Below are 27,723 nucleotides of genomic sequence, written 5' to 3'. Positions count from 1 at the left end.
GAGAAAACAAAATTTCAAGTTCAAAGCATCAGGAGTAAAACAAACACAGAATACTAAATGTAAATTTTAATAATATCATAGCAGTCTTAAAGTAAAATTAATCTAAAAAATGCGACAAATTATCGACATTGATGTCCGTTGATTTGTATCAGTTGAAACTTTCGAATAAGAACTGTCCAAGGAAGAATATAGAAGAATTCCATTATTTTCAGTTATTCATGACAATTAGCGATTGCATTGAACAATTAATTAAATTTACATATATTATTACAAAAGCTTAATTAAATTTTAAAAAATATTTGTTTCATATATGCACAGTAATAATTCTATTTAGTTGGTCCTATAATCTGTGGTACATTTTCTTTTTAATACAACATGCCATCTATACTATATTCTTCGTACAGAGTAATTAGTAAAATAAATCGATGACTTACAAAAATGCGTTTACATGATAGAAAAAATATTTTATTTAAAATTTCATTATTAACACAGCAAACCCTTAATTAGTATGAATTTTATAAATAAATTATGGATTATAAATACTTAAACTTGTTTGGCGCACCATTAAAGAATTTAGTGTATGTAAACGCATCTTTATATTTCTGTACGATTGACGTTGCATTTGTCTCGTTCATTCATATACAAAAGTGTGAGAGATAAAAACTCTGCATTAACTCTGTAAATAGAATATAGTACAATGGTTGATATTTTCATTTAAAGTTGATCGATTTGTCTCCTCTAACATCTGTATCGACTATATTTCTTGTATTTCTCCTATCAAAATTAATAATAATCATAATTAAAGAACTATACCATTAATTTATTTGAATATACAACACGACTAATATATACGGACTACATTATATAGATTCCATTATTATATTCAACATCAAAAAGACCAAAAAATACATGTATATTCACTAAAAAGTTTTAGCAATTGAAATTTTGACAGTTGACCGCTAAATTTTCATGCATTCTGTTATATCTGCTGGACATAGCTCTGCCTCATAGATACTGATTCTTCTTCGACAACATTTACAAGGCCATGTCTACCCTATGCAGCGGTCTTCTGTTCTGTGCTGTGGCCTCTTGCAACAGGCCTCTCAATTGCACCTTGAGCAACTTGAACATCTTTATTGTTATTAATTATAAAGGTATGTGACATTCGTTTCTCCCTCTCTCTTCCACTCAATAAGAGAAGTGTTCTGTCCCATTAATATAACAAGGATAACAAGAACATAAATCAGTTCCAAAAACCCTATGAGACCATGTGTTAATTACACAGTGAAATATCTGAGAAATCATTTTATACAATGTTTTCATTCTACATTAACAAGTTACTAGAAATATATGATATATGCAGTACCCGCCTATAAATATTACACATCGACATTTGGAAAGAGACAATCGGCTTCATGGAGCGTTATCTCTGTCTCACACTACCTATGTGACGTTTTGTCAGTCGTGCGACAGAGATAACGCTCTACAAAGCCGAAATTAGCCGATTGTCTCTTTCCGAAGGTCGATGTGTAATATTTATAGCCGGGTATTGTATTATAAATAATAGATATATATCGTTGCAGATTGTTTATTGAATTAATTATATATGTTGGTCATGTATGCAATTCAATGACATCTATATTAAAGATGAAATGGTGTAAAAATAATATATGAGGATATTTACAGGAACTTTGCCGCCAGCGACCATCGTGTTCTGAATTATGTTTTGTATCTGAAAAAAAAAAAGACACGGGTTGATTGATTGTGGGTGTAAAATATAAAAGTCTGAGGTATACAAAAATCAAAGGTTCTAGAAATAACAACCTAATAATAACATAGCATAGCTTAAGCATTTTTAAAATTCTAACATACCCCTATGTAACATACATAATTTTTATGATAAAGCCAAAGTGTTAAACTTGCGTTAATTTGCCAACTTTAGCAATCAAATTGCCCGACATTGGGAAACATCAATAGATCAAGTTTTTTAAATTCATATTTATACATATCAAAATTCATTATCGTTTTCTATATATTTGTCTGTACATACTTTGTACTGCCAAAGGTATTGGCTAATTCAAATGGAAGAAATAAATTAATGTAACATATTTCAGATCACTTTATACAGTATGATTAGAAATATGCTTTTACACACTTCAGTATATGTGAAACTGACTTTATGAAATTCTATCTGCAAGGTAAGTTAACAATTTACGTACACACATATATATATATATATATATATATATATATATATAGATTATATATTTATGTATGTAGTTTATGTTACTTTATTCATTTAATAGCTCGAACTGCACTTTAAGAAAAGCCATTATTGATATAAGTTTGTCAAAATGTGCTTCCCTATAATGACATCCTTAAAGTTAAATCTACGCAGGTTCCAGAGACTTCTTGATGTGAGGAAAGCCTACAACAAACTCTTTCAGGTATTTTTTGCTATCACTTTTAGCAATTTTCTTAATTCTTTCGTTTCATTATTACTTAATTACATTGCATTAGGATTTTTCATAAACATTTGGTTTTGATTACTAAATTGAATTAAAGGAAAGTAGTTTACAAAATATTTGTTGCAGTTATGTGTGCGTAAGTGTACGTGAAGTGTGTGTGCGTGTGCGAGAGAGAGAGAGAGTGAGAGAGCTTTATTGTGAGAGTGCGTGTGGTGTTTGTGTAAGATTATTTGTATGGGAATGTGGTGTGTGTGTGTGAGCTTGTCTGTGAGAGAGAATGTGTGTGTGACGTGTTTGAGTGTTTGTGTCGCGTGAGAGAGAGTGTGTGACGTGTGTGTGTGCGCGCGCGCGCGTTTGTTTGTGGTGTGTGTGAGTGAGTGCGTGTTGTTTATGAGCGTGCGTGTGAGATAGAGTACGTATGGCGTGTGTGTGAGCGTGTCTGTGAGAGAGTTCGCGTGATGTGTGGGTGTTTGTAAGTGTGTGTACGTGCTGACCTGGTGTCTATGGGCGGCGTGCGCCAGACGGCGGAGGAGGTGCGCTTGAGGCGCGCGCGCTCGATGTCCGGGAAGATGGCGCGCAGGTCGGGGCAGTGCGGCCGCACGCCGAACAGCGCGTCCACGTCAGCCTCCGGCAGCCCCGACTGCACGCACAGCAGCGCGCGCTGTTGCTGCAACAGTCACATACACCTTCAACTCCTGCTTAATAGTTCTCCCAAGTGTTGCTTAGTAATAAACCTAACATACTGATCGTCCCAACTACCTCCTGGAATTATTACGTTACAAAGGCTAGGCCCTTTAATAATAAATCATTTGTTTATCTTTTCATCATCATAGGTTTCGTTAACGGTTTCGGTATCGCTATTGAATTGTCTAACAGTGATCATTGCGTTTTCTAGACTCTCTTCTTACCTAAAACATCTCCCTCCCTTTGAAGCTAGTGAATTTTATGAACGGCTCCATGTTGCAAAGATGATAATTTTTTTTGACTAAAGTCAGTGTTGTTTGTTTTTAATAACAAGCGTTGCAAAAGTAACGTAATAATGTGAACGCGCCTTAATTTTTACAAACGTCACTGTCACTTTGACATTTATGGCAACAAGCGATGGGATAAGTGACATTTGGCGCCATTTGTAAAAATTAAGGCACGTTCACATTATGACGTTACTTTTGTATCGCCTGTTATATAACACCTTAAAGAAAAAAAGAACATAAGTCAAAGTTAACACTATGTAAAAATAAAATAAATATTTTCACACATCTTCCGTCCTTATATATAACAGTTCATTATATATTTTTCATATATGTTGAATTATTCAAGTGTCAAAGATGTTTAAAGTAATGAAACAATTCAAATTATAAAAAAAATTGCTCTCCCATAGGATCGAAAAAGTAGCTTGCGTCCAATATTTTATGACAACCTTAACTATATTAGCTGTCTTGCAAGAAAAAAAAAACAAAAACAAGTATCAAATCTAGATGACAACATAGGTTTGCTTCGTACCTTGGATTTTGACCAACTGGGCACCGGCCACTTTGGCTCTTCATCCTCAGAGTCAGAGTTCAGGTACTGGAAGCCGTCCATCATGTACACGGGCTCTTGTGGTGACTGCTGGCTGCATGTCTTCAAAGGTGTTGCTGCATTAACACAAATTTTACATTAAAAAAACATTTTATAAATGTAGATATAACAATTTATTGCGAATGAACAAGATAAAGTAATGAAGCATGGCTCCATAAAACTTGGAAAAAGATGGTAGTAGAAACAGACATGATGATCCTCCATCATGAGGAAGCGATGTAGAAGTTAACATAGAAGTTATTACAAGGAGCCACTTTTAGATTGCATATAGAATAAATAGCGGCTGGAGTCTTAAATGTTCTGGAGTGAAGACCAGGAATCAGAAAACGCAGCATAGAATGTCCATCCATTATATGGACAGACATCTTTATTAAGATCATCAGTAAATTATTATACACCAATACCTCACTTTGCGTCGTGATTATGTTCCAAAAAAATACGACGCAAATTGAAACGCTGCAATGTGAATTAAGATTTTCTATAGCGAAACATGTAAAGATCGAAGATAGGTTCCAGGGTTATAAAAATACTACTTTTTAAAAGAAAATTTAACATAGTAAACATTTAAAAAACAAAAATAATATAACTCTGCCAATAAATAAATTGGAAAAATGTTTACCCTTTTTGCAACCAGAAACAACAAGTAAAAATTTATATAAATTTATTATTCTCTTTTTAAAGAAAAGCACAACACACTATATTACAACACACTACGTAATTGAAACTGAAATCCAAAATTATCAAAACAAAGTGAAAATAAAACTGTATTCAAATTGCGTTGTTTTTAGTAAGAAAGGGAATCTCCGAATTTTGATGACATGGCGCAATTAGAAACAAGTTTTGCCATTATTTATATAAAAAAAAAGAAAATTTAAATAAAAATTAAAAACTCGAACCCAAAACAACGCAACCTCGAAAATCTAACAACGTACATTGAAAATTAGTACTAATTAGGCAACAGCGCAACTTCGAAAAAAAAACGCAAAACAAAACGACGCAAAGCGAGGTATTGGTGTACATCTATAGAGTAGCTGAATTTTATACTTACACCGCCCGATATCCATTTTAGATTTCATCTTCTGTTTCTCAATGTACTCCCTCTGTTTCTTCTCTATCTCTCTCGCCATTATTGCCATCTCTTTCTTCACCCTAAAATTAATTTGTTTTTATTATAATTATTTTATATTACAGATATTAGATTGTAATACTGGTTACCTAATGGCTTAGTACTATTAAAATTTATTAGTGTGTCAATAAAAAAATATATGTGTACAAGAAATAATGATATATGTTTGGATATATATGCTCTATCTATAAAATAAAACACTCTGGTATATATTTATAAAAACCAATATATGCAATGTTAGATATAGTAAATTTTGTGTTATTGAAATAACTTACGCTTCAGCTTCTTCTTGCTGCTTCTTTCTGGCAGCCTCTGTTCTCTTCTGTTCATCGGCGAGCCTCTGTGCGCGGGCCTGTTCCTCCGCTTTGCGTCTCTCCTCTGTCTCCGCCACTTTCCGTGCAAATTCCTGTTTTTTCTAGAACGTAAAATGGGATTTATTATATTTGACTTCTTTACTATATCTTCTGCCAACTTTATCACTTGATACAACGCATGCATATACAGGGTGATTTTTTATTGGTGTTAAAGTATAAACTATGAATTTTTATAGCTCATTTAAAGTCTTGTCCATATTTAATACTATAAATTTCGCTTCGACATACATTATATATGATCTACAGTGAAACGTATATACACATACACACACATATGAAAGCAAATTAATAAATTAAGTTAATTTGTCTCTGATACTCACCCTCTCTGCTTCCTTAAGCCTCTCCAGCTTGCCGAGGTCTGCGTTCGCTTGCTTCTCCATTCGTTCCCGGACGGCTGCCTCCATGGCAGCGCGTCTCTCTTTCTCTGCCATTTCTCTTGCAGTAGCAGCAGCCGCCATCTTTTCTTCTCGTTTTCTAAACAATTTATATTTTTTTAATAACATGATCTTTTTTGATACCACTGGAAGGCATAGGCCTCAAAGATATCTATGGTGGGGATATACCATAATCGCCACACTTGTCAGGTGAATTGAAGATTTCATTATGGTACAGTAATACCCCGCTTTACGCGAAGGATACGTTCCAAAAAAAATCGCGTTAACTGAAATTCGCGTATAACGAGGTTTATGATTAAACATAGTCAAATATTATTAAAAAAAATACAAATCATTTTAATCAATCACTTTAATTCTAGGAACACTTTATGCAATACATACTCTTATTTTCTACGGAAAAATACATCTATTGTCTTTTGGGTAACGTTTTGTTTACGTTCTTGTAAAATACGTTCATAACACCCAACACTGTTTTTAATTGTTTGACAGATGGTCAAGACACCATAGAGAAGTTGATGACTACATTATATTTATATGCACTCTTTCGCGTAATTCGAGGCATTTGAGCTCGAAATTTGCATTTCGCGTTATAGTGAAACCGCGTATAACGGGGTCGCGCAAAGCGGGGTATTACTGTATTTTGGTACGCAAATGACGCTGATGCCCATCCTATAGAAACTTGTTTGCCAACTATGGCATTCCTGTATAATTAATGTACAAAGTGTGCACACTGAGTTGACCAAAGAGCCCATAGGTTAATTAACAACGAAAAGCTCTCAAATAGCAGACTATACAACCTTGAGCATCGTCGAGTTGCCAGCTTATCGGTTTTTTATAGGATACACTTTGTCGAATACTCATAGGTTCTTTTCAAACTGATTAGGCCATCTCCATTCATTTATCGGACTACTAGGCGCAGGAAAAAGTTTCATCCATACGTTGTTGACATACCTAAAAGTCGAACTAAACGGTTTGGCAGCTCGTTTTTGGTGAGAGTCTCCTAGATTTGGAACGACTTGCCAGAGTCTATTATTTATGATGAGTTGAACTCTGGAGCAGTCAAGAGTGGAGTGAACAGGTTTCCTTTGGATGGGCGTGTACCACCTTCGTCTTCATCTACACTTTCCATCAGATGAGATGGGAGACAAACGCCTATTCCATTACAACTATACATAGTTAGTTAGGAACGTATTTGCAAATAAAAATTAAGAAACATGTTATAAATTAAACATAAGAGTATAAATAATACAAAACAGTATTAAATATACAAAGGAAAAATAAAAGTAGTTAAAAACTGGACAGAAAATGAATTCAAAATCAAAAATAAAGGAACAGTCAAGAATGTGAAAGTGTATAATTTTTCCTCAAGCCGAGGCTTCCTCATCAGCTGTGCCACATGGAAGGTTCAACAAAGCTATCTAAGAGCTTCACAGCCTCCTAATCTAGTAAAATAGTAGTATACAGCAGATTTAGTTGAGTAGTTTTTGAGCATTCATGCCTACTTCACCTGCGCATTTGTCTCAAACCAACAGAATCTGCTAATGCCATTTGGGCAGTGAGAGAGGTCCAAATAAAGTGTAATTTTTAGTTCAATTGATTGAAATATTTCTAGAATAATTATTAGTAAAATAATTAGAGATATTCACTACAAATTAAGAGTTAAAACACAAGTTATAAATTAATCACATTGATAGATCATGTCTCTGAACCGAATAGTCAATTGACTATCCATATGTCTTTGTATCAAAAGTCAATTGACTGTACATATGAATGATATATTATTTTATTATATTTTTTTTTCATCTGCGATCAGTCTCAGGACTATAAGCAGATTTGTTGAGACGTTATAGCATTGGAAGGGGTCTCCCCGGCGGGAGACACTCCTAGTTCATCATAGAGCGTCTAGTCTCTGGATGTCATGGCATTTAAGATGTTTCCTTTACTAGATGCAAGTCAATTCAGAAGCCTAGTCATTTGGGTGTTTGTCTAGCCCAGAGTTCCCCAAACTTATTGTGTCGTAGACCCCTTGCCATGTTTTTCCGTGTTGGGTAGATCCCCTACTTACCCGATATTGAATTCCTGTAAATTTCTAACTGTAGTGAAGTTTAGTGTTAAAAATATTTTCTTAGCACTTTCTTTTTCGAGATTCAGGAAACGAATAAACGTATTAGTCCCACATTCGTATTTATAGAGTGACGAATTGAACAAGTCAGTGCAAGATAGCGAAGCTCTGAAACTGCGACTCTCAGGTTTTTACAAGATCAAAATGTATTGCGACCATAAAGCGAATACCAACATCCTACAACTTACACAATTTTATAAAGATATATAATATTTTTTTACTTCATAGGTATTTTTATAAATAATGTAAAATAAGTCAATATAGATCACTTTGGGAATCACTGGTCTTGCCGATTTTTATAATTAGTAGATGACTGCTGAATCTCCTCCTTTACTGTTTTGATCTCCAGAGCTTCGTGGATTTCAGAGTTGGTGAGGAACCATGGAGCGTTTGTTATGGTATGTTATATAAATAAACAAATATTTTTAAAGTGTTAAATAATAAATTTAAAAAACTTACTTCTTTTGCATCTCCCTTTTAGCCTCCAACATAGCTTCCTTCTTCTTTCTAGCGTCCTCCTTTTCCTTCTTCTGGAACTCCTCTGCAGCTTCTCTGGCTTTATTAATGCTGCTAATTTTGGAAGTAGAGCTAGGATATGGTTTGATTGTTGTCGGTATTTGTGATGTTAGTTTCACAGCCGAGTTTGAAGTCTGAAATTATTTTTTTAATTTGTAACATTACATATTTTCAAATTTTTCATGATATCACTACAATTTTAAAATATACAGGGTGATATAAAAACATTTGCTCAATTAATAGTAATAGTATAGCATATTATCTATCCATATTAATAACAATTATTTTTTATATGTCCCTGGAGACTTTGTATTACTAGAATTTATTGGTCTGTCACATTCCAACAGTCACTTTATACAGGGTGTTTGGAAAAAAAAGTTTAACAATTGTTTTTGGACACATTTGGTTGATTATTGCATACACTTGTCGAATGCTACAAACTATCATATATTTTTATTTAACATATGTTAGCATATATGTATCTTTTCAATTCTGAAATGTTAAAACTAAAGTTTATACCACATTTAATTATAATTAATTAGTTATTTTTACTTTTTTATAGAAGCTAGTTGAACACTGCTTATACAATATATCTATAATGGCAATCTTAATTCCGATGTAGTTTTTTTTACTAGTTCACCGTTTGATTGGTACAAACATAATTTAGGAAAAAAAGTGATAATCATAAAAGAGAAAGACAAGAAAGACCAGGAAAAGGAGTACACCAAGGGTATATTTTTTTAATTGGCTCCCTTACTGGGCGTTTCTCGCTCCTGTATCTTATTTTTGGGACAGGGATATAAACCTTACTATTTCACCTCCGTCTCTTATCTTTCACAACTTATCTTTTTCTTCTTTCTTATTATCTCTCATTCCCACAACAATTATTTACATTCACGCATTGTCTCCCATCTCTCGGCACATTTCTTGTAATTCTAATTGTTTACATTTCCAATAGGATGTATCTCTTCTCAAGAGCCTTTGGTGACGATGGTGTTATCACAAAAGGGGAAGATGAACAATACCATTATGGGGAGGGGGGGTTCATTTCATTAATTTATATGAAACTATATATATATATGTATAACAATGGTAAGACCATTCTTAAGGAGAATATGTCTGTCTAACACCTATGGGACTATGTCCTAACGTTGCACACAGAGAGAGAGAAAGAGAGTTGTATAAACAGTACCCTTTTGTTCTTTAGACTGGAGAAAAAAAAATCACCTGTGGAGGCTTCGCATTGAAGATCATTCCGTTCATTTTGGTCAATGTAGATGAAGATAAAACAACTTTAGATATTTTATCTGGCGGTGTCTGATTCTCCATAGAACCGTTCTGTAACAAACATGTATAGAGGTTATTGTTTAAACCATAGATTTTTTTTAATCAGTCACCTCTTATGCTACATACCTTCTTCTCTTTTTTAAAATAAAATTACGTTTGCATCATTGAAGACACAGTTTTGAATTTTCACTTATCTATGTTTACTAGTAATACTAAATATTTTAGTTGTGAGGCAAATTTAAATGCGTATTCAATTGCGGCTCGCAAAAAAATTCTAATTTCGAAAAATGGCTCGCATTATCAAAAAGTTCGGTCACTCTTGATATATATATATATATATGTGTCATATATGTGTGATAAAAAAGCAGCTATTTTATTATTACAAACAGACACTTCAATTTTATTCATTCGTGTAGATAACTTTTCAAACTTAAATAAAGAGTTAGAGGTAAACTAAATTTTTAAAAGATAGTTGAATCATCAATAAGACTATCGATGATTATATTCCAGGATACTGTGATGAAAACTGATGGTTGGAGAAAGAATAGATTCATGTGAGATTAGCAAATGTAATTTCTAACAGCTTGCGAAAGATCTCAGAAGCTGTCTATATGACACCTATTAAAAAATATACCTCTTTTGTTAGACGAAGAGAAGAGAAAATCATTCAAATGTCACAATTGAATACGACATATATTTTACTAACTCGATTAAGAGATACTAGACCTGGCTGTGAGTAAAATGTATTACCTTTTTGGTCAGGTTTGCTTTCGTTTTTGTTCTAGTCACTCTGGATGCCAACTCTTCAAACTGCTGGACTTTTTCTTTCACCGCTGAACTGTTGCAGAGTTAAAATTACATTAATTTTATACGAAGTCCCATAAATCAACGTCAACGTAAAATTCAAAATTAAAAAACTGTATTTTGTCCCTTTTCAACGATTAAATGTTGTCGGACAGTTAAAATAGTATATATAATTTTTTTAGACAAAAAATGTGTCTTCTATCATTCGTTTACACAAGGGTAACTCATTGAGATGTGAAAATTGAATTTATGAAAAATTAAGTACATATTTGTTGTAATAATAAAAATAAAATTTAGCTGCTTCCTGTCGACCTCTTGTCTTGTCTCTGCGGTCTGGTTTTCGCAGCCAAGCGGCACTGCGCTCATTTTGCTTCGGGGTCAGGTGGACCCCTTTCAACTACTGAATATGGAATATATATGTTTTAACAAGCAACAGTATGTGAAATCTAGCCAAAATCTTAACCAAGAAAGGAAATAATATATAGCTACTTCCGCTATGCAGCAGTAGTCGAGCAATGAAGTGCACTGCCCGCAAGCCCTATGTGGCTCACTCGGTGTTTGGCACTGATCGGTGTAACATCTCCTGAGGATGCCACGTGGAGGGGTGAAACACGTGTAGAGTTGATTAACGGTGGTAGTTGTGTTTCTCATTGTTTACCGCACGCGCACGACTACTGCTGCATTGTAGAAGTAGCTTTATATTATTTCTTTTCTTAGTCCAGAGGATAAATTTCCATGTATCCTGCTTATGAATTATAAGTCCCATTTTTTGTCACACCATCTTGGACCTCGGGAGCTCTCTACAGACCACTTTGGTAACTTTTAATCTAGAGCAGTGTTTCTCAATCTTTTTCGTGCCATGTCCCACCTTAGATTTTTTAAGATTTTTACTATATAACACTACATAATAAATATTTTTATAATAAAGCTAAAGTGGACTCGACATGAGTTTATCCCTTACGCTTTAATATAAAAATATATATAAGAACCTTTAATAAGTTCTCGCTGTTTTTTTTTTTTTCAAAAAAAAATATTTAAAATACAATGCTTACAATGACATTACTCAAAGTATTGTCCATTATTAGAGACCACTTTCTCCCATCTCTCTGGTAGCAATTGAATCCCCCGTCGGAAAAATGACTCATCTTTCGAGGCAATTCATGAATCAAGCCATTTTTCGGCTTCTTCAAAAAAATGGAAGTGCTGCTCGCTTAAACCGTGCGCCATCGACCGAAACAAGTGGTAATTGGAGGGGGCTATGTCCGGTGAATACGGCGGGTGGGGTAGAACTTCCCATTGAAGTGTTTCCAGGTAAGTTTTGACTGGTTTTGCCACATGTAGCCGAGCATTATCATGTAATATAATCACTTTGTCGTGTCTCTACTCGTATAGTGGCCGCTTTTCTTTCAGAGCGCGACTCAAACGCATCAACTGAAGTCGATAGCGTCGATATGTTATATAAGGGAGGCGTAAGAATTTAAGAAATGCTGAAGAGTATATTCAGGAACATCATATTACTTTATTAATTGACACCACATATAACATATACTTACGAAGGCTGTGTTTTCTTTGGAATTGTTTTAGGCGGCGTCTTGACCGGTGTATCGTTGTCATCTGTTAGTAGCGAATTATCATCAGTTATATTAGTTTGTCCAACTGAAATAAATATTTCTTTTATTAAGTATGCAAGAAAGATAAAGAAAATAAAAAGATACGAAAATCCGAATAACAGTGGACGCATAAAAGATCTACATGCGCTATATATTCTTTACTAAAGAATGTGAAAAGTCATTGAGATTCTACATCAGTGTGCCCACAACCCATAAGTGGGGAAATGGCATATAAAAGCTTGAAAAATACTGCATACATGTACAATAAAGAATATTACATTAAAAAAAATAACTGCTTGCAATTCAATAAATAAAGACATTTTGCTTATTTTCTCTATAATATACAACTTTAAAAGTGTAAATATACACTTCTATAACATTACATATATAAAAGTTTAATATTTAAAGTAAACTACATACGTCTGTCAAGAACCATGGTCGCATCCATGGGCGCCGTCTTCGGTTTATCCAATACAATGGTATCCCGGTTGGATTTCTCTATGACCACCGTTTCATTCATATTATGCTGTAACATTAAAATTTCATATTAAATTTATATTATATGATGTATATCAGGGGTAGCCCAAGCTCCTTGATAATCCCACATTATCCAAAATTTAAATTTTTCGAGAGCTGCAGTATTTTTTTTTACAAAAACATGTGTACTGAAGTTAGACATAATGGCGCACATATATATGACATCACTCCTAATAATACTTAAGATGCTGGTTAGTCTACTATGAATGATGTTTCGATTTCGCTAATTTTATGGTGGAATAATAATAATTATTATTCACACTGGTAATTTGTTAACATTTTCCAAGAGCTGAAATAGGTTATATTAACTTAAATATTTAAATAATTCGATAATCAATCGGAGCCATAATCATTCAAAGAACCACAGTTTGGCTACCCCTGATATATACGAATTTGTTTACGGAGAAGGTATAGTAAGGTGCAGAACCACTCACAGAGCCTTATTGAGCCATGGAGAGGACTATGCTCAGGATTCCTCTAAGAAATGGAACAGGAATGATATCTATTGAAAACGCAAGCAATAGACAGCCCAGCAAATTGGCAGAATTTAGTAGGGGTGGGCAGGCCACTAAGCCCAGAACAGAGGGTCGCTAGGTCCTTAAGTTCCTGGAGTGGCGTCCACAGATTGCATAGCATGAGACAAATTACTTTTATTAAAATTTAAATCGCAGATTTATTTTATAAGTTTTCATTAGACACCCCATAATTAAATATATCTACTTCCACAGAATATGGTAAGACAGTCAATTGTATGGAATGTAGATTTGACTTATATATATCAATAATATTAAATATTTTGGTTGAAGTGATAGTGAGTACATAGCAGGCAGAACAAATGGCTGCTGGTGCCAGGTTCCGGAGTGGAGAACACAGACAAACAGCATAGGATGTCCACTCACAAGGTGAACAGACTACATTAAGGTATCCAACCCTGGAAGCAGGTCAATTCCGACCAGTTCAAGTCTATCAAGACTTCAGGACGAGACTGGATATAGCCAGCAATGGACAATATGAAGATGAAGTGGTAGAAGTAAGAAGTATGGCTGCAAAGGTAATGTCTCGGATCTGTATGTCATCACCATCAACACATTAATCAAAGACCTGTCTTCAGACATTGTGGTACTTTGAAAAAAAAAAAAAAACCTTTTACTACTCATTTCCAAACTATATTCTGCTAGTGAATGTATAAATAAATAAATAAAATCTTACCACATTCTTGGGAGTAACCGGTGCCTGATTATAAACTCCATTCGGCAAGACAACGGTTTTGTCCAAACCACTGTTAATTGTCACCGTAGTGTTTAAATTCGTCGCGTGTATCACCTGAGTCTTGTCTAATCCATCATCTTCTTCCACTGGTGGATTATCAGTGTTCAATATTATTTCATCAACTTTTATGTCTGCCTTCGGTTCGTCTAATACTTTTTCGTGTGGTTTTTCTTCTTTCTTCTCATTTATAGCTTTGCTGTCACATGTATCGTTTGTTTTGTTGGATATATTTATGCTACTTTGGACAGGCTTTGACTTGCATATCAGGATTGGCGATTGGGATGATTCAGTTTCTACATCCGGTATTTCTGGTGGTGGTATTTCAGCCTCTTTCTGGATTTCTGTCTCACTGAAAAGATTATTTTACGTTTTAAACATATTAGATATCTATGTTAGAGTAACTATATATAAATGCTTACTTAATTACAAAAAAATTGTTCACTGCTAGAACCCTTAAATTTCAAAAGCAACATGTAAGGTTACCTTAACGCCATTTTCGTTTTTTTAATGTTTTTATGTCGCCATCTAAACCTCTACTGCCTAATGGCATAATTTTTTTTGTGAGGTATAATTTTTTCACGTATTTTAATTCAAATATTATAATTAATTACTTATTATTTAAAGACTAAGCCGCTATGTAAATCATTAAAACAAAATCATAAATACTTACACAGCTTTCTGTGCCTTTCTCGTCCTCTTTGGTCTCGGCTTATCAGCAGGAGATCCTGCACAAGAGTTGTTAGTTACAAAGCTTTCTATAGTATATATTGGTATGTTCTTCAATTGCAGACTTAAGTAGAAGGGACACATGACAATGGAGATGAGATGGAACTTCGATACAGAAGCCTATATTGGATGCTCTTGATCTATGACATTGTGATAAAGTCAATATGTATTTATGAAGTCAGAACAGCTAATCTCATCTCTCCAAAATGGCTGAACCAATTTTGACAGTACTTACACTGGTAGGTAGCTGATGTAATGAGTAACTTAGGCTATTACTATTTTTGAAAAATTCAATAATGAAAAAAAAAACTAAATATCGTTTTTTGTTAAACTCCATGCGAAGTCACAGGCACATTTAGTTTTAAATATTGTTGCAAAGCATGAGTTACAGAACCCTCTAAATAATAAACACGGAACCCTAAGATCGAGAATTTCCATGGGCACGTGTGACCATGAAGTTATTTATAATTTTTTGTGTAGTTCTTGGAAATCCTAACTGAGTACTATCTAGAACTTACTAAACCTTATCTGTAGTATAAATAGGTGTACTTACTTTCACATCTATAAGCAATCATCCTGTACATATATAAAAGGTTTCACTTACCAATCCCACTGTCCTGCGTGCTTTGTGAATCTTTGTCAGTTTCTATGGTGACGTCAGATTTTTTCTGAAAAAAAAAAAGATATTTTAATGACCTGACTGCAAATTGTAACTAATATATAGTATTTATCAAAATTAATAGTTATTGTGTGTAACATTGTTACATTTTTATAATAGGTTTATAACATTAGACATTAATTTAAGTATTTATTTATATTTAAACATTTATTTTTATTTTATGTCTATGTGCCTTCTTTGCGGTCGACTCCCTTATTTTCCTCCACTTGTTCTTATCCATTGCTATTTTAGTCCAAGTCCTCCCAGCTGTCTCTATCTTGAATCCACTCGATGCTTGAATACCATGTAAGGATTTTGTTCAATTTTTCAGATCCTCTCATTGTTGCCTGCCCGATACAAATTTAATTGTTTTATATTGTCAAGTTTGTCAACTTTCGTTTTGTCCTTCAAACCTCCATTTCTTCTTCAATTCAATTCTTCGCTTTCTCAATGTTCTTCTTACACTGGGTTTTCATTAGTGTCCTTGTTTGACCTTTGTGACCCTGACTGCTCAGTTGCCTTGTTCATCATTGTCATTATTGTCTTCATATAACATCATTTAAGTATTTATTACCTTTTTACGAAGTTTACTGAACAGGCAGGTTATTGGCTCATCATAATTACAGCCTTATATGTCCCCTGTTGGACATAGGGTCTCCCCAAAGATTTCCAAGAGGAATAGTTGGATCTCTGCATCTAGCGCCTTCATTGACAAGATTCTCTGTTTATCTTGTAAGTGGACATCTTACTTAGCTCTTGTTGGTGTTTGGACCTCATTCTATACCTTTAAGTCCTCAGCTGATGTCGTAGCATTATGTGGCTTGTCTCTGATCAACTCTACAATCCTCTGGGCTATCAGACAGCCCATTGTCTTGCGGAGACACTTGGCTAATTTATTGCAATACCAATGTAATCTTTCTTTAAATCTCGCATCTTTTAACAAGACATTAATTTTATTTATAAACTATTGAATGATACCGTACCTTTCTCCCACGAGTTCGTTTTGGTCTTGTCTCCTTAATGGACACATCTTGAGTCTCTGCAGGTTGCGGGGCACGAGTACTGGCTCGGGTACTGGCACGGGTCATCCTGGCAGATGGCACTGTTGAAAATTTCAATATTAGATAATATTTTATTTTTAGTATGCCTTAATATGGAGGCGGAAACAGCCCCTTAAAGTGGTCTTATTAGATGTTCAATCAGATGATTTTTAATACAAAAGGCACATATTAGAATACTTCATCAGGCACCTAGTAACACTGATGATTAGAATAAACTAAAATGCTGTTTAATACCTGGTGCAGCAGGTACGGTTTCCGTTTGTTTACGAGTCCTAGTTGTCCGTCTTTTCCCACTATCTTCCTCTGTGGAATCTTCGGATGGAACCTTATGTACACCTCTTTTTGGTTCTGAAAATTATTTTAACATAAATTTGAACACTTCGTAACATAAAATGACGTGGTAGACAATTCAAGCATTAGGTGGGCGAAAGATGGAGATGGCTGGGAGAACTCAAACCAGGATAACGATAGACAAGAACAAGTGGAGGAAAAAGGTGGGAGCCTTTCCCTAAAGGCACACAGACATGAAGAGTGAAAATAAAATTGTAGTTAATAATTTTTTTTTTGATCGGACTTCAATTTCTGCTTAAATGGTATTTGCAGATTCCGGGGGTTCAAGATGGCACTGCGCTGCGTGCGTCTAGTACAAAGTTTCCCAAACTTTTTTGTGTCGTAGACCCCTTGCCATGTTTTTCCGTGTTGGGTTAGACCCCCTACTTATCTGATATTGATTTCCTGTAAATTTCTAACTGTAGTGAAGTTTAGTGTTAAAAATTTAAAGTAAAAACACATGTTAATTTATACATTTATTAGGTTTTTACAAGTTCAAAATGTATTGCGACCACAAAGCGAATACCAACATCCTACAACTTACACAATTTTATAAAAATATTTATTAATTTTTTTTACTTCATTGGTAATTTTATAAATAATGTAAATGTTTTGATATTATAAGATAGTATGATGTTCGTAAATAGGTACTATCAGTGTATGTGTTGAGATCCACTATTGTGGACCCCCAAATTTTTCTTCGCTGACGTAGACCCCTTGCAGGTTGTCATAGACTCCTAGGGGTCGATATAGACCACTTTGGGAATCACTGGTCTAGTAAAGCATCTAAGTATAAGTAAAAGAGAATGATGGCTTCATAGTAAGCTTTGGCTCAAACTGCTACATAATACTATGGTAAGAAAAGGACCAATATATAGCTACTTCCGCCATGCAGCAGTAGTCGTGCAATAAAGTGCGCCGCATGCCAGCTTACTGATAAATGAGCGTGCGGCAAACAATGCAAATTACACAACTACCACCGTTAAATCACTCAATACGTATTTCACCCCTCCACGGGGCATCCTCAGAAGTAATGTTACACCGATTAGTGCCAAACACAGAGTCGACTCCCAGACTCTCACCTAATACTATTTTACTAGAAGCAAACACTAACAACTAAGCGAAAGAAACATTATTAAAAAGTATGTGAATAATTACTTGGTAAAGGCACAGCTGGTGGTGGCATAGCTATTTCATCCTTCTGCACCTCTTGTTTGATTTCAGTCATGATCGGCAGGGACTCCTGCTCCAATGGCTCTGGTGGCAGCGAGATCTTCTCTTCTTTAACTGGAAAAATCACACAACTATTTCTAAAGTCAACACAAACATTGTTTATTTCGATTGTTGATATAGTTCATGAACAAACCCCACAGCTGGACATAAACCTTTCGCATAGATTTACAATATAAAGTGGTCTACATGGATTATGTTATTCTTTTGTACCGATTATTTATAATAATATCTTTGCTTATCAAATGGTATTTGCGGATTCAAGTGCAGATTTAAAGTGGCAGGGTCCAAAGGGCGCCAAACCTTCTTTTTAAGTAGCAAAGCTTGATGACTGTTACTATTTTACCGGAAAGGAAAACCGTCTCTCTGAGGTAACCTTTACAATAGTTACAATAGTTTATATATTCCGAGTTACAATAGTTTTGTCAACCAATTAAGTCTTGTATGCGCCTGATTTGGCTCCATACTACTTCTGGTTACTCAGCATACTTAAAAAGCCAATGTGGGACCTTGTTTTGTCATGATTGAGGAGATGAGAACTGAATCAAAGTTCTTGAAGGCTGTACAGTAAAAAGACTATTCCGACTGTTTCAGACTGGAAAGCATTGGCAAAAGTTCATTCTATCAGACGGGGTTTACTTTGAAAGTGATACAATATATTTGGAAGAATAATAAAGTATTTACTTTTTATAAACAAATACACCTTACTTTACCTAATAGATTCAGCCGATACCTCACGGAAGTCCATCCTAGCTAAGGGACTAATATACAGCTACTTCCGCTATGCAGCAGTAGTCATTTAATTAGGCGCACCGCCCGCCAGACCTATGTGGCTCACTCGGTGTTTGGCACTGATTGGTCTAACATTTCCTGAGGATGTCCCGTGGAGGGGTGAAACACGTGTACATTAATGGTGGTAGTTATGTTTCGCATTGTTTGCAGCATGCGCATTTATCAGCGGGCTGGCGGACGGTGCACTTCATTGTACAAATACTGCTGCATAGCAGAAGTGGCTAAATATTGGTCATTTTCTTACTTAATTATGTCTTTGTTTTTTATTTAGAGATTCCTATTTAACAAGTTATTATTGTAGAAATTATTTAAAAATCTTACTTTGTATATTAGGAATGGGTTCTGTATTTTCTTTATCCTCATCCTTTTGACGTCTTGATTTTGTCTGATTTTTCTCTGGGGAGCCATCTCTCCGTAGTTTTTGAGTCAGATTCACATTTACCTGAGGACAGGACATAATTCTCTTTAAACAACAGTCTTAATTGACATGCGAATTTGAAATCGAAGTCGGTTCATGTTTAACAGGGGTCACCAACCATTTCATTTTAGATCAGAGTTCCCCAAACTTTTTTGTGTCGTAGACCCCTTGCCATGTTTTTCCGTGTTGGGTAGACCCCCTATTTACCTGATATTGATTTCATGTAAATTTATTTGTTTGTCCCACATTCGTATTTATAGAGTGACGAATTGAACAAGTCAGTGCAAGGTAGCGAAGCTCTGGGACTGCAACTCTCAGGTTTTTACAAATTCAAAATGTATTGCGACCACAAAGCGAATACCAACATCCTACCACTTACACAATTTTATAGAATAAATATTATAACTTTGTAGCTATATAGCGGTCATAGCCAGGGAATTCCATAGAAATATAATTCTTCATAAATTGAGTGCGAAAGAAAGCTCTCTGCAATATTTCTCGACTTGTGATTGGTTGACGATTTCTATTGTTTTAATAGTTTTAAATTAGTATCACACTTCTACTCTGAACTTTGTTTTATTATTCCTTCTAAGACCTACCAGTTTTAGGAAGAATCACACAATAAATATGGTATATCTTGTGACAAAGTTAAGCTGGCTATTCACAAAGTACATGGTAGGCTCCATAATGCAAAAGGGTCCAGGTGTCCAGGGAATCGTTACCTTCAGCCTTGATGTTAACGAAGCGAAAGAGAATGATAGTGACTGTAAATCAGTAAGTTAGTGGAGATAACAATAATAAGTCATTTTCATATCCACGGTTGGACATGAAATATGGGTAATTGCCCATAAACTTATTTCAAGGGCTTTATGTACCAACAGTGGGAGCATTTGATGGTGGATGGTGAGCATCCGGAACTTGCCAGCTTGGATGTGAGTTTAGTACAGGGTGTTTCTGTGTTTCCGGTTATTCTCCCCAGAGTGAGGAGGCCTATACAGGCAGTTCACTACCTCCTTGAACGATATCAGGCTTAAATCTTGCAGCAAATTATAAGATTTCACTGTCATAAATGTTTTTGTCTTTAGTTATACGGTCTTTGGGTACATTTATTTCCCAAGGAATGATTTTGAACAGATAAAAAAGTAGCTCTTTTTATCAAACTGTACACTGTGGGAAACCCTGTATATAAGAGATATAGATCAGGGATGACCAACACGTCGCCTGAGTGCATTCTGCAGCTTGTTAAACATATTTATGTGGCTCGACAAGGGTTTCTAAACTGAATTTAATTTATTGAATTTCTCTCATATTATCATAAATTTAATGATAATAACAATTTTATTATTATATTTACATGCAATACAGAAACAATCAACTAATAATAACTACGATAAAACTGAGTGATGCATAATTAGAAAGCCATGCAACTTGTATTACATATAGGCTTGTATCAAAAAAAAAAGTTGACTGATTTGTCATTAAAATGTTCAGGTGTATCCGTTTTTCCATTCTAATCTTGTAAAATATTGTCACATTATGTATGGCTTGCCAAAATTTTTTAATATTCTAATTGGCCTGTTGATTAAAACGTTGCTCACCCCTGATCTAGATAAAAGACTACCTGTTTGCTGATATTATTCTGTGCAACTACAGAGGCTGTTCTCTTCTGCCTCTTGTTCACCTCTGGGCTGAACATATCGTCGACTTCATTCTTGCTGCGCTTCTTTGACACCTGTTTCGGTTTGACATTTTCATTTTCCTTTCTTTCAGTGCTGTTCGTAGCTTGAAGACTTTGTTTGATCTTTGGCTTCTCCTCAGGGGTTTTTACTGCTTCACCTATGGTACAAGGTATACATTTAAACTCCAGGAATATACAGAGGGTGTAAAGGTTTGGAAAGATTGAATATATAGCTTATTTGTCAGCAAATACAAACACATAGGAGGGCGTAAGAATTTTATAAAGGCTGAATTAAACTAAATACTGCTTCGCTTTACACTTGTATATGTCAGGACAGGCAGATATACAAATGTTTTTATAGATAACTTTATCAATTATTGTTTTAAATTTTCATGCATGACATTGAATGGAAATAGTTTATCTTTTATGTTTGTATAAAACACCTCATAAATAATATATAATTGGATTCTAGCTCTGTCGCAAAATTCTGTGATAAAATGTCAACAGAAGACACTAATATTTTATGGAGTCATCATATTTAGCAATGCGTGAGAGGCAGACGAACCGTGTCGCTAGTAGTTTCCGCACTCGCGTAAGTCTACTTGTGTAGCCAGAGCCCCTCATCCATTAGGAGTCAACACAGAGAGCAATGGCTGTGCCATGAAGAATGCCGACAAGTAAGAGAGGCAATGCCTACCATAAGCTGCCGGCTCTTTGACGCCCTGGTGCGACTGTCGCGACCCTGACTGTGGAGGTAGGAATCTTAACCGGTCATGGTCTTTATACAAGCATCTATTTACAGTAGGCGTTACGGACAGTCCTTTGCACAGAGCATGTCTCAAGAACGACGAGACTATTGCTCATATACTTCTTTGGTGTACAGGAGTAATACCCTATAGGTCTACCAATCCCGGATCACCGATTTACCTCTATGAAATAGCTAGCAACACTAAGATTCTGCTAGGATTTCTTTGGGAGATGGGTTGATTCAATTAAAACCAACCACAATGAGCAAAATGAGTGCATTGCAGCTTAATTGCATAACTACTTGTGAAACTTAAATTTATGTATTAATTAAATATAATATAAACCGTTTCCAAAAACTTTCATTCCATTGTCCATAGACGATATAGTCCCAGTGAACATATTGGAACTAATTTATCCTACAATAACACTCATGTATATTATCTTCATTTCATTATATCCTATAATAAAAAAAAGTTAAATAAAAACTTCCAAAAATATCCCACTACAGCTTCAAAGATTTTAAGTAATAATAATAAAGCTATGTAAAAAGATGGCATATAAGAGCACTTTCTTGGCCTCTAAAATAGGATATTGTATCGCATTTATTTATTCATATTTATGTAATAACTTTTCCAAATATACAAATATATATGTATTTATCGATGTATATATGTATATATAAGTATTTCTGTATATATGTATAGTAATGTAAGTATTTATATGTATGTACACCCTAAACTTCGACTGTGATAAATCATGATAATTCATAATAAATTACCATATTAAATATGAATGTATAATAGCACAAAATAAATATAAATTAAGGTAAAAAAATGTGATATAACCTGGATCTGTGATGTTGGAGGAACAAGGTGAATGAAGAGAGGCAATGAATGAACAGAAAAATGTATAAAAAAGGATGATAGAAAATTGTAGAGTGAAAGATGGATCATACAAAGAATGATAAAAGAGTACAGAAATAACAAGAAATAACAGTAAAAAAATTAAGGAATATAAAACCCAAGGAAAAGGCAGTACAAAAGGTCCCCAATAAAGGGAGATATAATAAAATAATGAATAACTAAACTGCTCTTTCATTCATGTCTCACATCATCATCCAAACATTGTCTGGTAGGGATCACCTCAAAGGTCTGAATCTGACTTGATCTTACTACTTATTGTCTTACAATATATCTCCTATCTGCAAAAGTACCCAGATTTATTAATTTTCAAGCAAGCATTTAAGTTGCTGCAAGAATATGCACTTTTAGCATAAAAATACTCTATTATCCACATCTCACCATGTAGTCCACCCACCTGGATCAGTATTTTTTAATCTTTATGTGTCATTTCCTGCCTTAGCCTTTCTAAAATTCTTTTGATCCCCTATGTAACACATATATTTTTTGTACAATGTGTTATATGTAATGTGTTATACATAAAATAAATACAATAAAATTGCACCACAGTAGTGAAGGATCCCCAGGTTGGGGAACATTGGCCTGGAAATTCTCAATGAATTTATAAGAATTATGACAGTTGTTTAAATTTCTTGAGACAGCTTCAACAAATGTTTACAAGCTTGGAGAGCTATTGGAATTAAGAAACATGTGTAATCCCCAGGGGAAGGGATGATGTAGATTGTATGTAATGAACAAGATGAATAAATATTAGAATAAAATAAATGACCTGAGACAATGTGACTAGATAATAATATAATACTGGTTAAAAACGTTTAAAAGAACGCCCCGTCTGATGTTGCCAAATCTAAGATAATACTGCGTGTTTTAACAACATTTAACTCGTGGATTCTTAAGTAAACATTGATCATGTAATCTAGTTTATTACAATTCAAAAATGTATATACGTATTTGTAATTGCTTATTGAAGTAACATAAACGAAGTAAACTTTAACTATGTTTGTAATTTATGTTTAAATGATGTAAAAATCTACAATGAGCCAGTATTAGTTAAAATGATCGCGACTAACCGTCAACTTCTTCAATGCAAGTTAAAACAGGTTTTTCCTTCAACGTCTTCTCTTGGTTCTGCTTCCCATTAAGAAGTTTTTCTTCAAACTTATCCAAACTCCGTAACGCTTCCTGTAAATACACATTTCACTCCTAAACAATTTTTACGACATTAATGCACCCGAACGTTTAAATACCACTTAATAACAATTTGAAGTGAAAGTATATGAACGACGGTTATTGGATTCAATCATATATCACTAAAATTTACCTTAACATCATCATTGAAATTCTTGATAAAGGCATTAGATATTTCATTTAGTTTAGATATTAACTCATCAAATACTGACATAATTAAAGTGATTATTACACTTTTTAAAGTTTCGTAGTTTAAAGTTTGACAAACGCCATAGAACACCACACAAACGAAAACCGTTTGAAATTGAAATTAGGAACTACCAACATTGCAGAGTACAATTATTTTAACGTATAGCCAACCTTCTAAATTGCTTAATATTTATTCTGTGGTCGTACACATAAAAACTTAATTCAGAAGGAAATCAATAATTTTTATATTTGTTGATAATTTTAAGAATGTTTGTATTATTATTTATACATTAATATTAGTTTTGATATAAATAATTGTTGAGTGTAATACAGAATAATATACTTAATATTTTAATGTACATATAATTTAAACCTTTTAAAATTCAAATCGCAAATGTATCATAACTAAATTTAGTTCCCGCGCTAAAGGTATAAAATAATTTTTTGATTTTATTAACTATTGTAACAAATATGAAAAAAACGTGTTTCAAGTTTTTTAGTAATAAAAATATGATGGCTATTAATCATTAATATTGTTTTTATAATGTATTTAGACCTAATTTTAATTACAAACATCTTAATGTAATATTATTTTATTCAACAAAATATCCAAAAATAATTTTTATCAGAGAATTTGTAAGTGTAAACAAGTTAAAACAAATATAAAGTTTTATTTAAAATCCTAAAAATTTTACCTTAGCGATTTAAAATGTGCTTCTTAAAAACTATGTATAATATGTATTTCGACTTTACAAAAGTCAATCAGTTGTAACAACCATTAAAGAACGTAAATACTGTCAATAAACTAATATTTTGGGTTTAATATCAAAGCTTAGTTATTGTTTATTAAATCATAAAATCATTCGAAATGTACTTAGTTGATATATAATGTAGAGTGGTTATTACATTTTACTGTTATTAGCGTGTCGTAAAAATTTATGAATATTTTATTGCAGCTCTAAAAATTGGCTCGAATAACAATTATATACACATGGCGTATTTCGCTGTACATGAACTGTTGTTATTTGTTCCCCGAATAGAGTTGATACCAGTTATTGGTTAGTCATGACAAAATAAGAATGCGTTTACACTGGTGGCCAAATGTTAGACAAATGTGTCTACGGATAAAAACCAGCCGGTAAGTTTTCACAGAAAAAAACATTTTTAAAATTTAAATTACAGAAAACCAGAAAAAAACAATGAATGGGATAACTGATTTTCGGTTTGAAATTAAAAAAAAACATTACTTGTACACTTTTTAAAAAAATAATTTTCCTTTTTTAAATTTTTATATCTTTACTTTGTTGACGCCTACTACAGTCATCAGTCCTTTTCACTTGCTCACGAAGACGTAGTTGAAAGAGCGCTAATATAACGTTGATCGTCGAGCAGTTAGAGCAGCGAATATAGTATAGGGAGAGTTCTAATAGGTGGAGTGTTAAAATTAAATTTACCAATTTTTATGATTCAATTAATTTCTTTGTCTAATTTTTTTAACAATTTTGTTGGGACATCTCTATTGCTCCACACCTGTGTTTTTGTAATTGAAATACATTGTTGAACATTAACAATTAAATTTATATAGCTTTTTATTTTAAATAGACACAGGCAACACCATAATTAATATAATAAAAAAATGTATAAAATTAAATGTGTTTGCTTATTGCTTAGTTATTATTTCATTGTAGCTATTTTTTCATCATTGACAATGTTCAAAATGTTTAACCTATTATTTATGAGCATTTAATAAAACGTCATAAGCATCGTTTAAAAATTTTAACAATCCAAAATGGCGGAACGTAAATCGCCCGCATGATGCAATAAAAGCAATCGTGCCATGCTTTACTTTAATGTGACAAAGTTGTAAGGGCTGGTACGCCTGTGTGTAATGGAACCGTTGCGTAACAACGCGAGTTCTTGACGAGATCGTACAAAGGAACGAAGTAGCGCCAAAATAAAATGCAATAAAATGGCCGATATAAAGCAGATATTCCATACGGGAAACCCAAAACGCGAGTACACTTGTTATGATAAAAGTTTTACAAAAATAGTACGTATATAATAGTAACTACGATTACCAAAAAATATAGATATTTAACTTATGACATAATTAATGTTTATATATTTAAATTATTAATTTCGCAGTATCGCCCAAGTACAATACTAATCTACGATTAAACTAATTAGCATATATTTATCATTAAGAGTTATATAAAAAGATAGAAATTAATGTCGTATTGTTATATAATATTAAATTATATATATTTTTTAATTTCTTCATGGCTAAAAGTTATGCTTGATGTAGCAAGACATTTGTTCTTTACAAATGTTTTTAGCGCGTTTATAGTAATGTCAGTTTGATAGGATTTATTTAGTTTCACGGAATATGAAAATTATATGTTATTTATAAATTCTTATTTCGTTTACTAATGTTTTCTTTTTATATAGCATTCGTTCATAAATTAACCATAGATCTATGTTTTTTTTTAAGTTGAATCATTTGTGTAGCGATAATTGAGTAGGATTTAAAAAAAAATGTTGAGATTTTTAAACTCTTCAATTTCCCTATTTCCAGGCATGTTTGTTAATGTTTTCTATTTTTAAACTTTTATTGAGAATTACAAATCAAGCAGGAATTTTGTGAAGACTTTGGTTTTCATCATTTGAACTGTGAAATAACCTGAGATGTGTGTTCACGACTATAGATGTAAGGCCGGTTTAAAACGAATTAAACCAATCGGTTTAAAACGAAAAAAACCGTTTAAAACCGAAAAAAAACATTTTCTTCGATTTTAAACGTTTAGTGTTGATGACTATGTTTTTCTTAAATATAAACACATAATCTATTCCAAGCGTAGACATTACCTAGCTAAGTTGAAAAACTATTACCTAGTTAACTATATTGGTTATTTTGAAAAGATTTATCAATCAGTTTCATTCGGTTTAAAACCAAACTCACACACTTGCACTTCTCACGCGGAGAGACGTCAAGATGCAACGTTGCCAGCTCGCCTACTCCACACCACACACACACATACATAGCGTGTTGCGTGCGGACATTTCAGTGTTGCCAGTATTGTAAAAAAATGTACAAATTTGGATTCAATATAAAGGTACTCGTACGAAATATGCCAAACAATACTAAATAACTAAAATGTAATAAGCTGTTATAAAATTAGATTATTAGGTACCCGACTTTTTCTTGAAAGTAATAAAAAAAACTGGCTAATCTTACACAGTCCACTCGACAACATGATGATCTTCATTGTCAAGAAAGTCATGAAAATTTATGAGGCGCCACTATCTTTGTAAAACTGACTGACATTTCTGTCCTAAAATTAAATATGGCAACACTTTATTTCTTTTCATGACTTTCTTGACAGACTGTGTGTGTGCATAGCAGTCGGCGGTGGCTCTCTGTCGGCAAACTCTTTGAACAGAAATTGAGGAGTGGACCTTTGAGTAGACCTTAACTACTTGGAAATAAAGGTCAAAACTCCTATCCACAATTTCTTTATGATTTAGGTACATATTTTAATCTATTGTATGTAATATTGTTTCTTTATAATTATAGTACTTTATATGTAATATATTTACCTACATAGGTATAAACTGCATAGGTAACTAACACAAGACCAAGTATTGTCGATAATGATGTGTAAAAACACTGTTCTTATATTTTAGTAGGCGAGTTTTAAAC

The 27,723-nt window shown here is 33.6% G+C and overlaps 1 protein-coding gene across 1 annotated transcript; it reads right to left on the bottom strand.

Moving 5' to 3' along the window:
• Positions 1-86: 86 nt before the first annotated feature.
• Incenp (Inner centromere protein) lies at positions 87-24,109 on the bottom strand. The gene is made up of 21 exons (XM_068768091.1): positions 23,968-24,109; positions 23,717-23,828; positions 20,923-21,137; positions 19,205-19,325; positions 18,020-18,148; positions 16,766-16,879; positions 16,454-16,572; positions 15,417-15,480; positions 14,757-14,811; positions 14,027-14,435; positions 12,701-12,806; positions 12,224-12,326; positions 10,617-10,704; positions 9,807-9,917; positions 8,523-8,713; positions 5,867-6,020; positions 5,448-5,587; positions 5,095-5,195; positions 3,969-4,102; positions 2,963-3,135; positions 87-1,732 (listed from the first exon to the last, which is right to left on the bottom strand). Exons 1-21 carry the CDS (start codon positions 24,046-24,048, stop codon positions 1,720-1,722), a joined length of 2,733 nt encoding a protein of 910 aa, XP_068624192.1. The 5' UTR covers positions 24,049-24,109; the 3' UTR covers positions 87-1,719.
• Between the last annotated feature and the right edge of the window lie 3,614 nt (positions 24,110-27,723).

This window comes from Battus philenor, unplaced genomic scaffold, assembly GCF_028537555.1.
Source record: "Battus philenor isolate CCGP_79_NKW_IND1 unplaced genomic scaffold, ilBatPhil1.0.hap1 SCAF_24, whole genome shotgun sequence".
NCBI lineage: Eukaryota > Metazoa > Arthropoda > Insecta > Lepidoptera > Papilionidae > Battus > Battus philenor.
This window is presented reverse-complemented; position numbering and strand designations above follow the sequence as displayed.

What these genes read in the sequence shown, in the direction of transcription:
- Incenp (XM_068768091.1), bottom strand. Translation starts at nt 24,048, where the DNA reads ATGTCAGTATTTGATGAGTTAATATCTAAACTAAATGAAATATCTAAT. An exon ending in AGAATAATATCAGCAAACAG is followed by an intron (nt 19,326 to 20,922) that starts GTAGTCTTTTAT and finishes TCCTGTCCTCAG; the next exon opens with GTAAATGTGAATCTGACTCA. An exon ending in TCAATGCGAAGCCTCCACAG is followed by an intron (nt 8,714 to 9,806) that starts GTGATTTTTTTT and finishes AAATAATTTCAG; the next exon opens with ACTTCAAACTCGGCTGTGAA.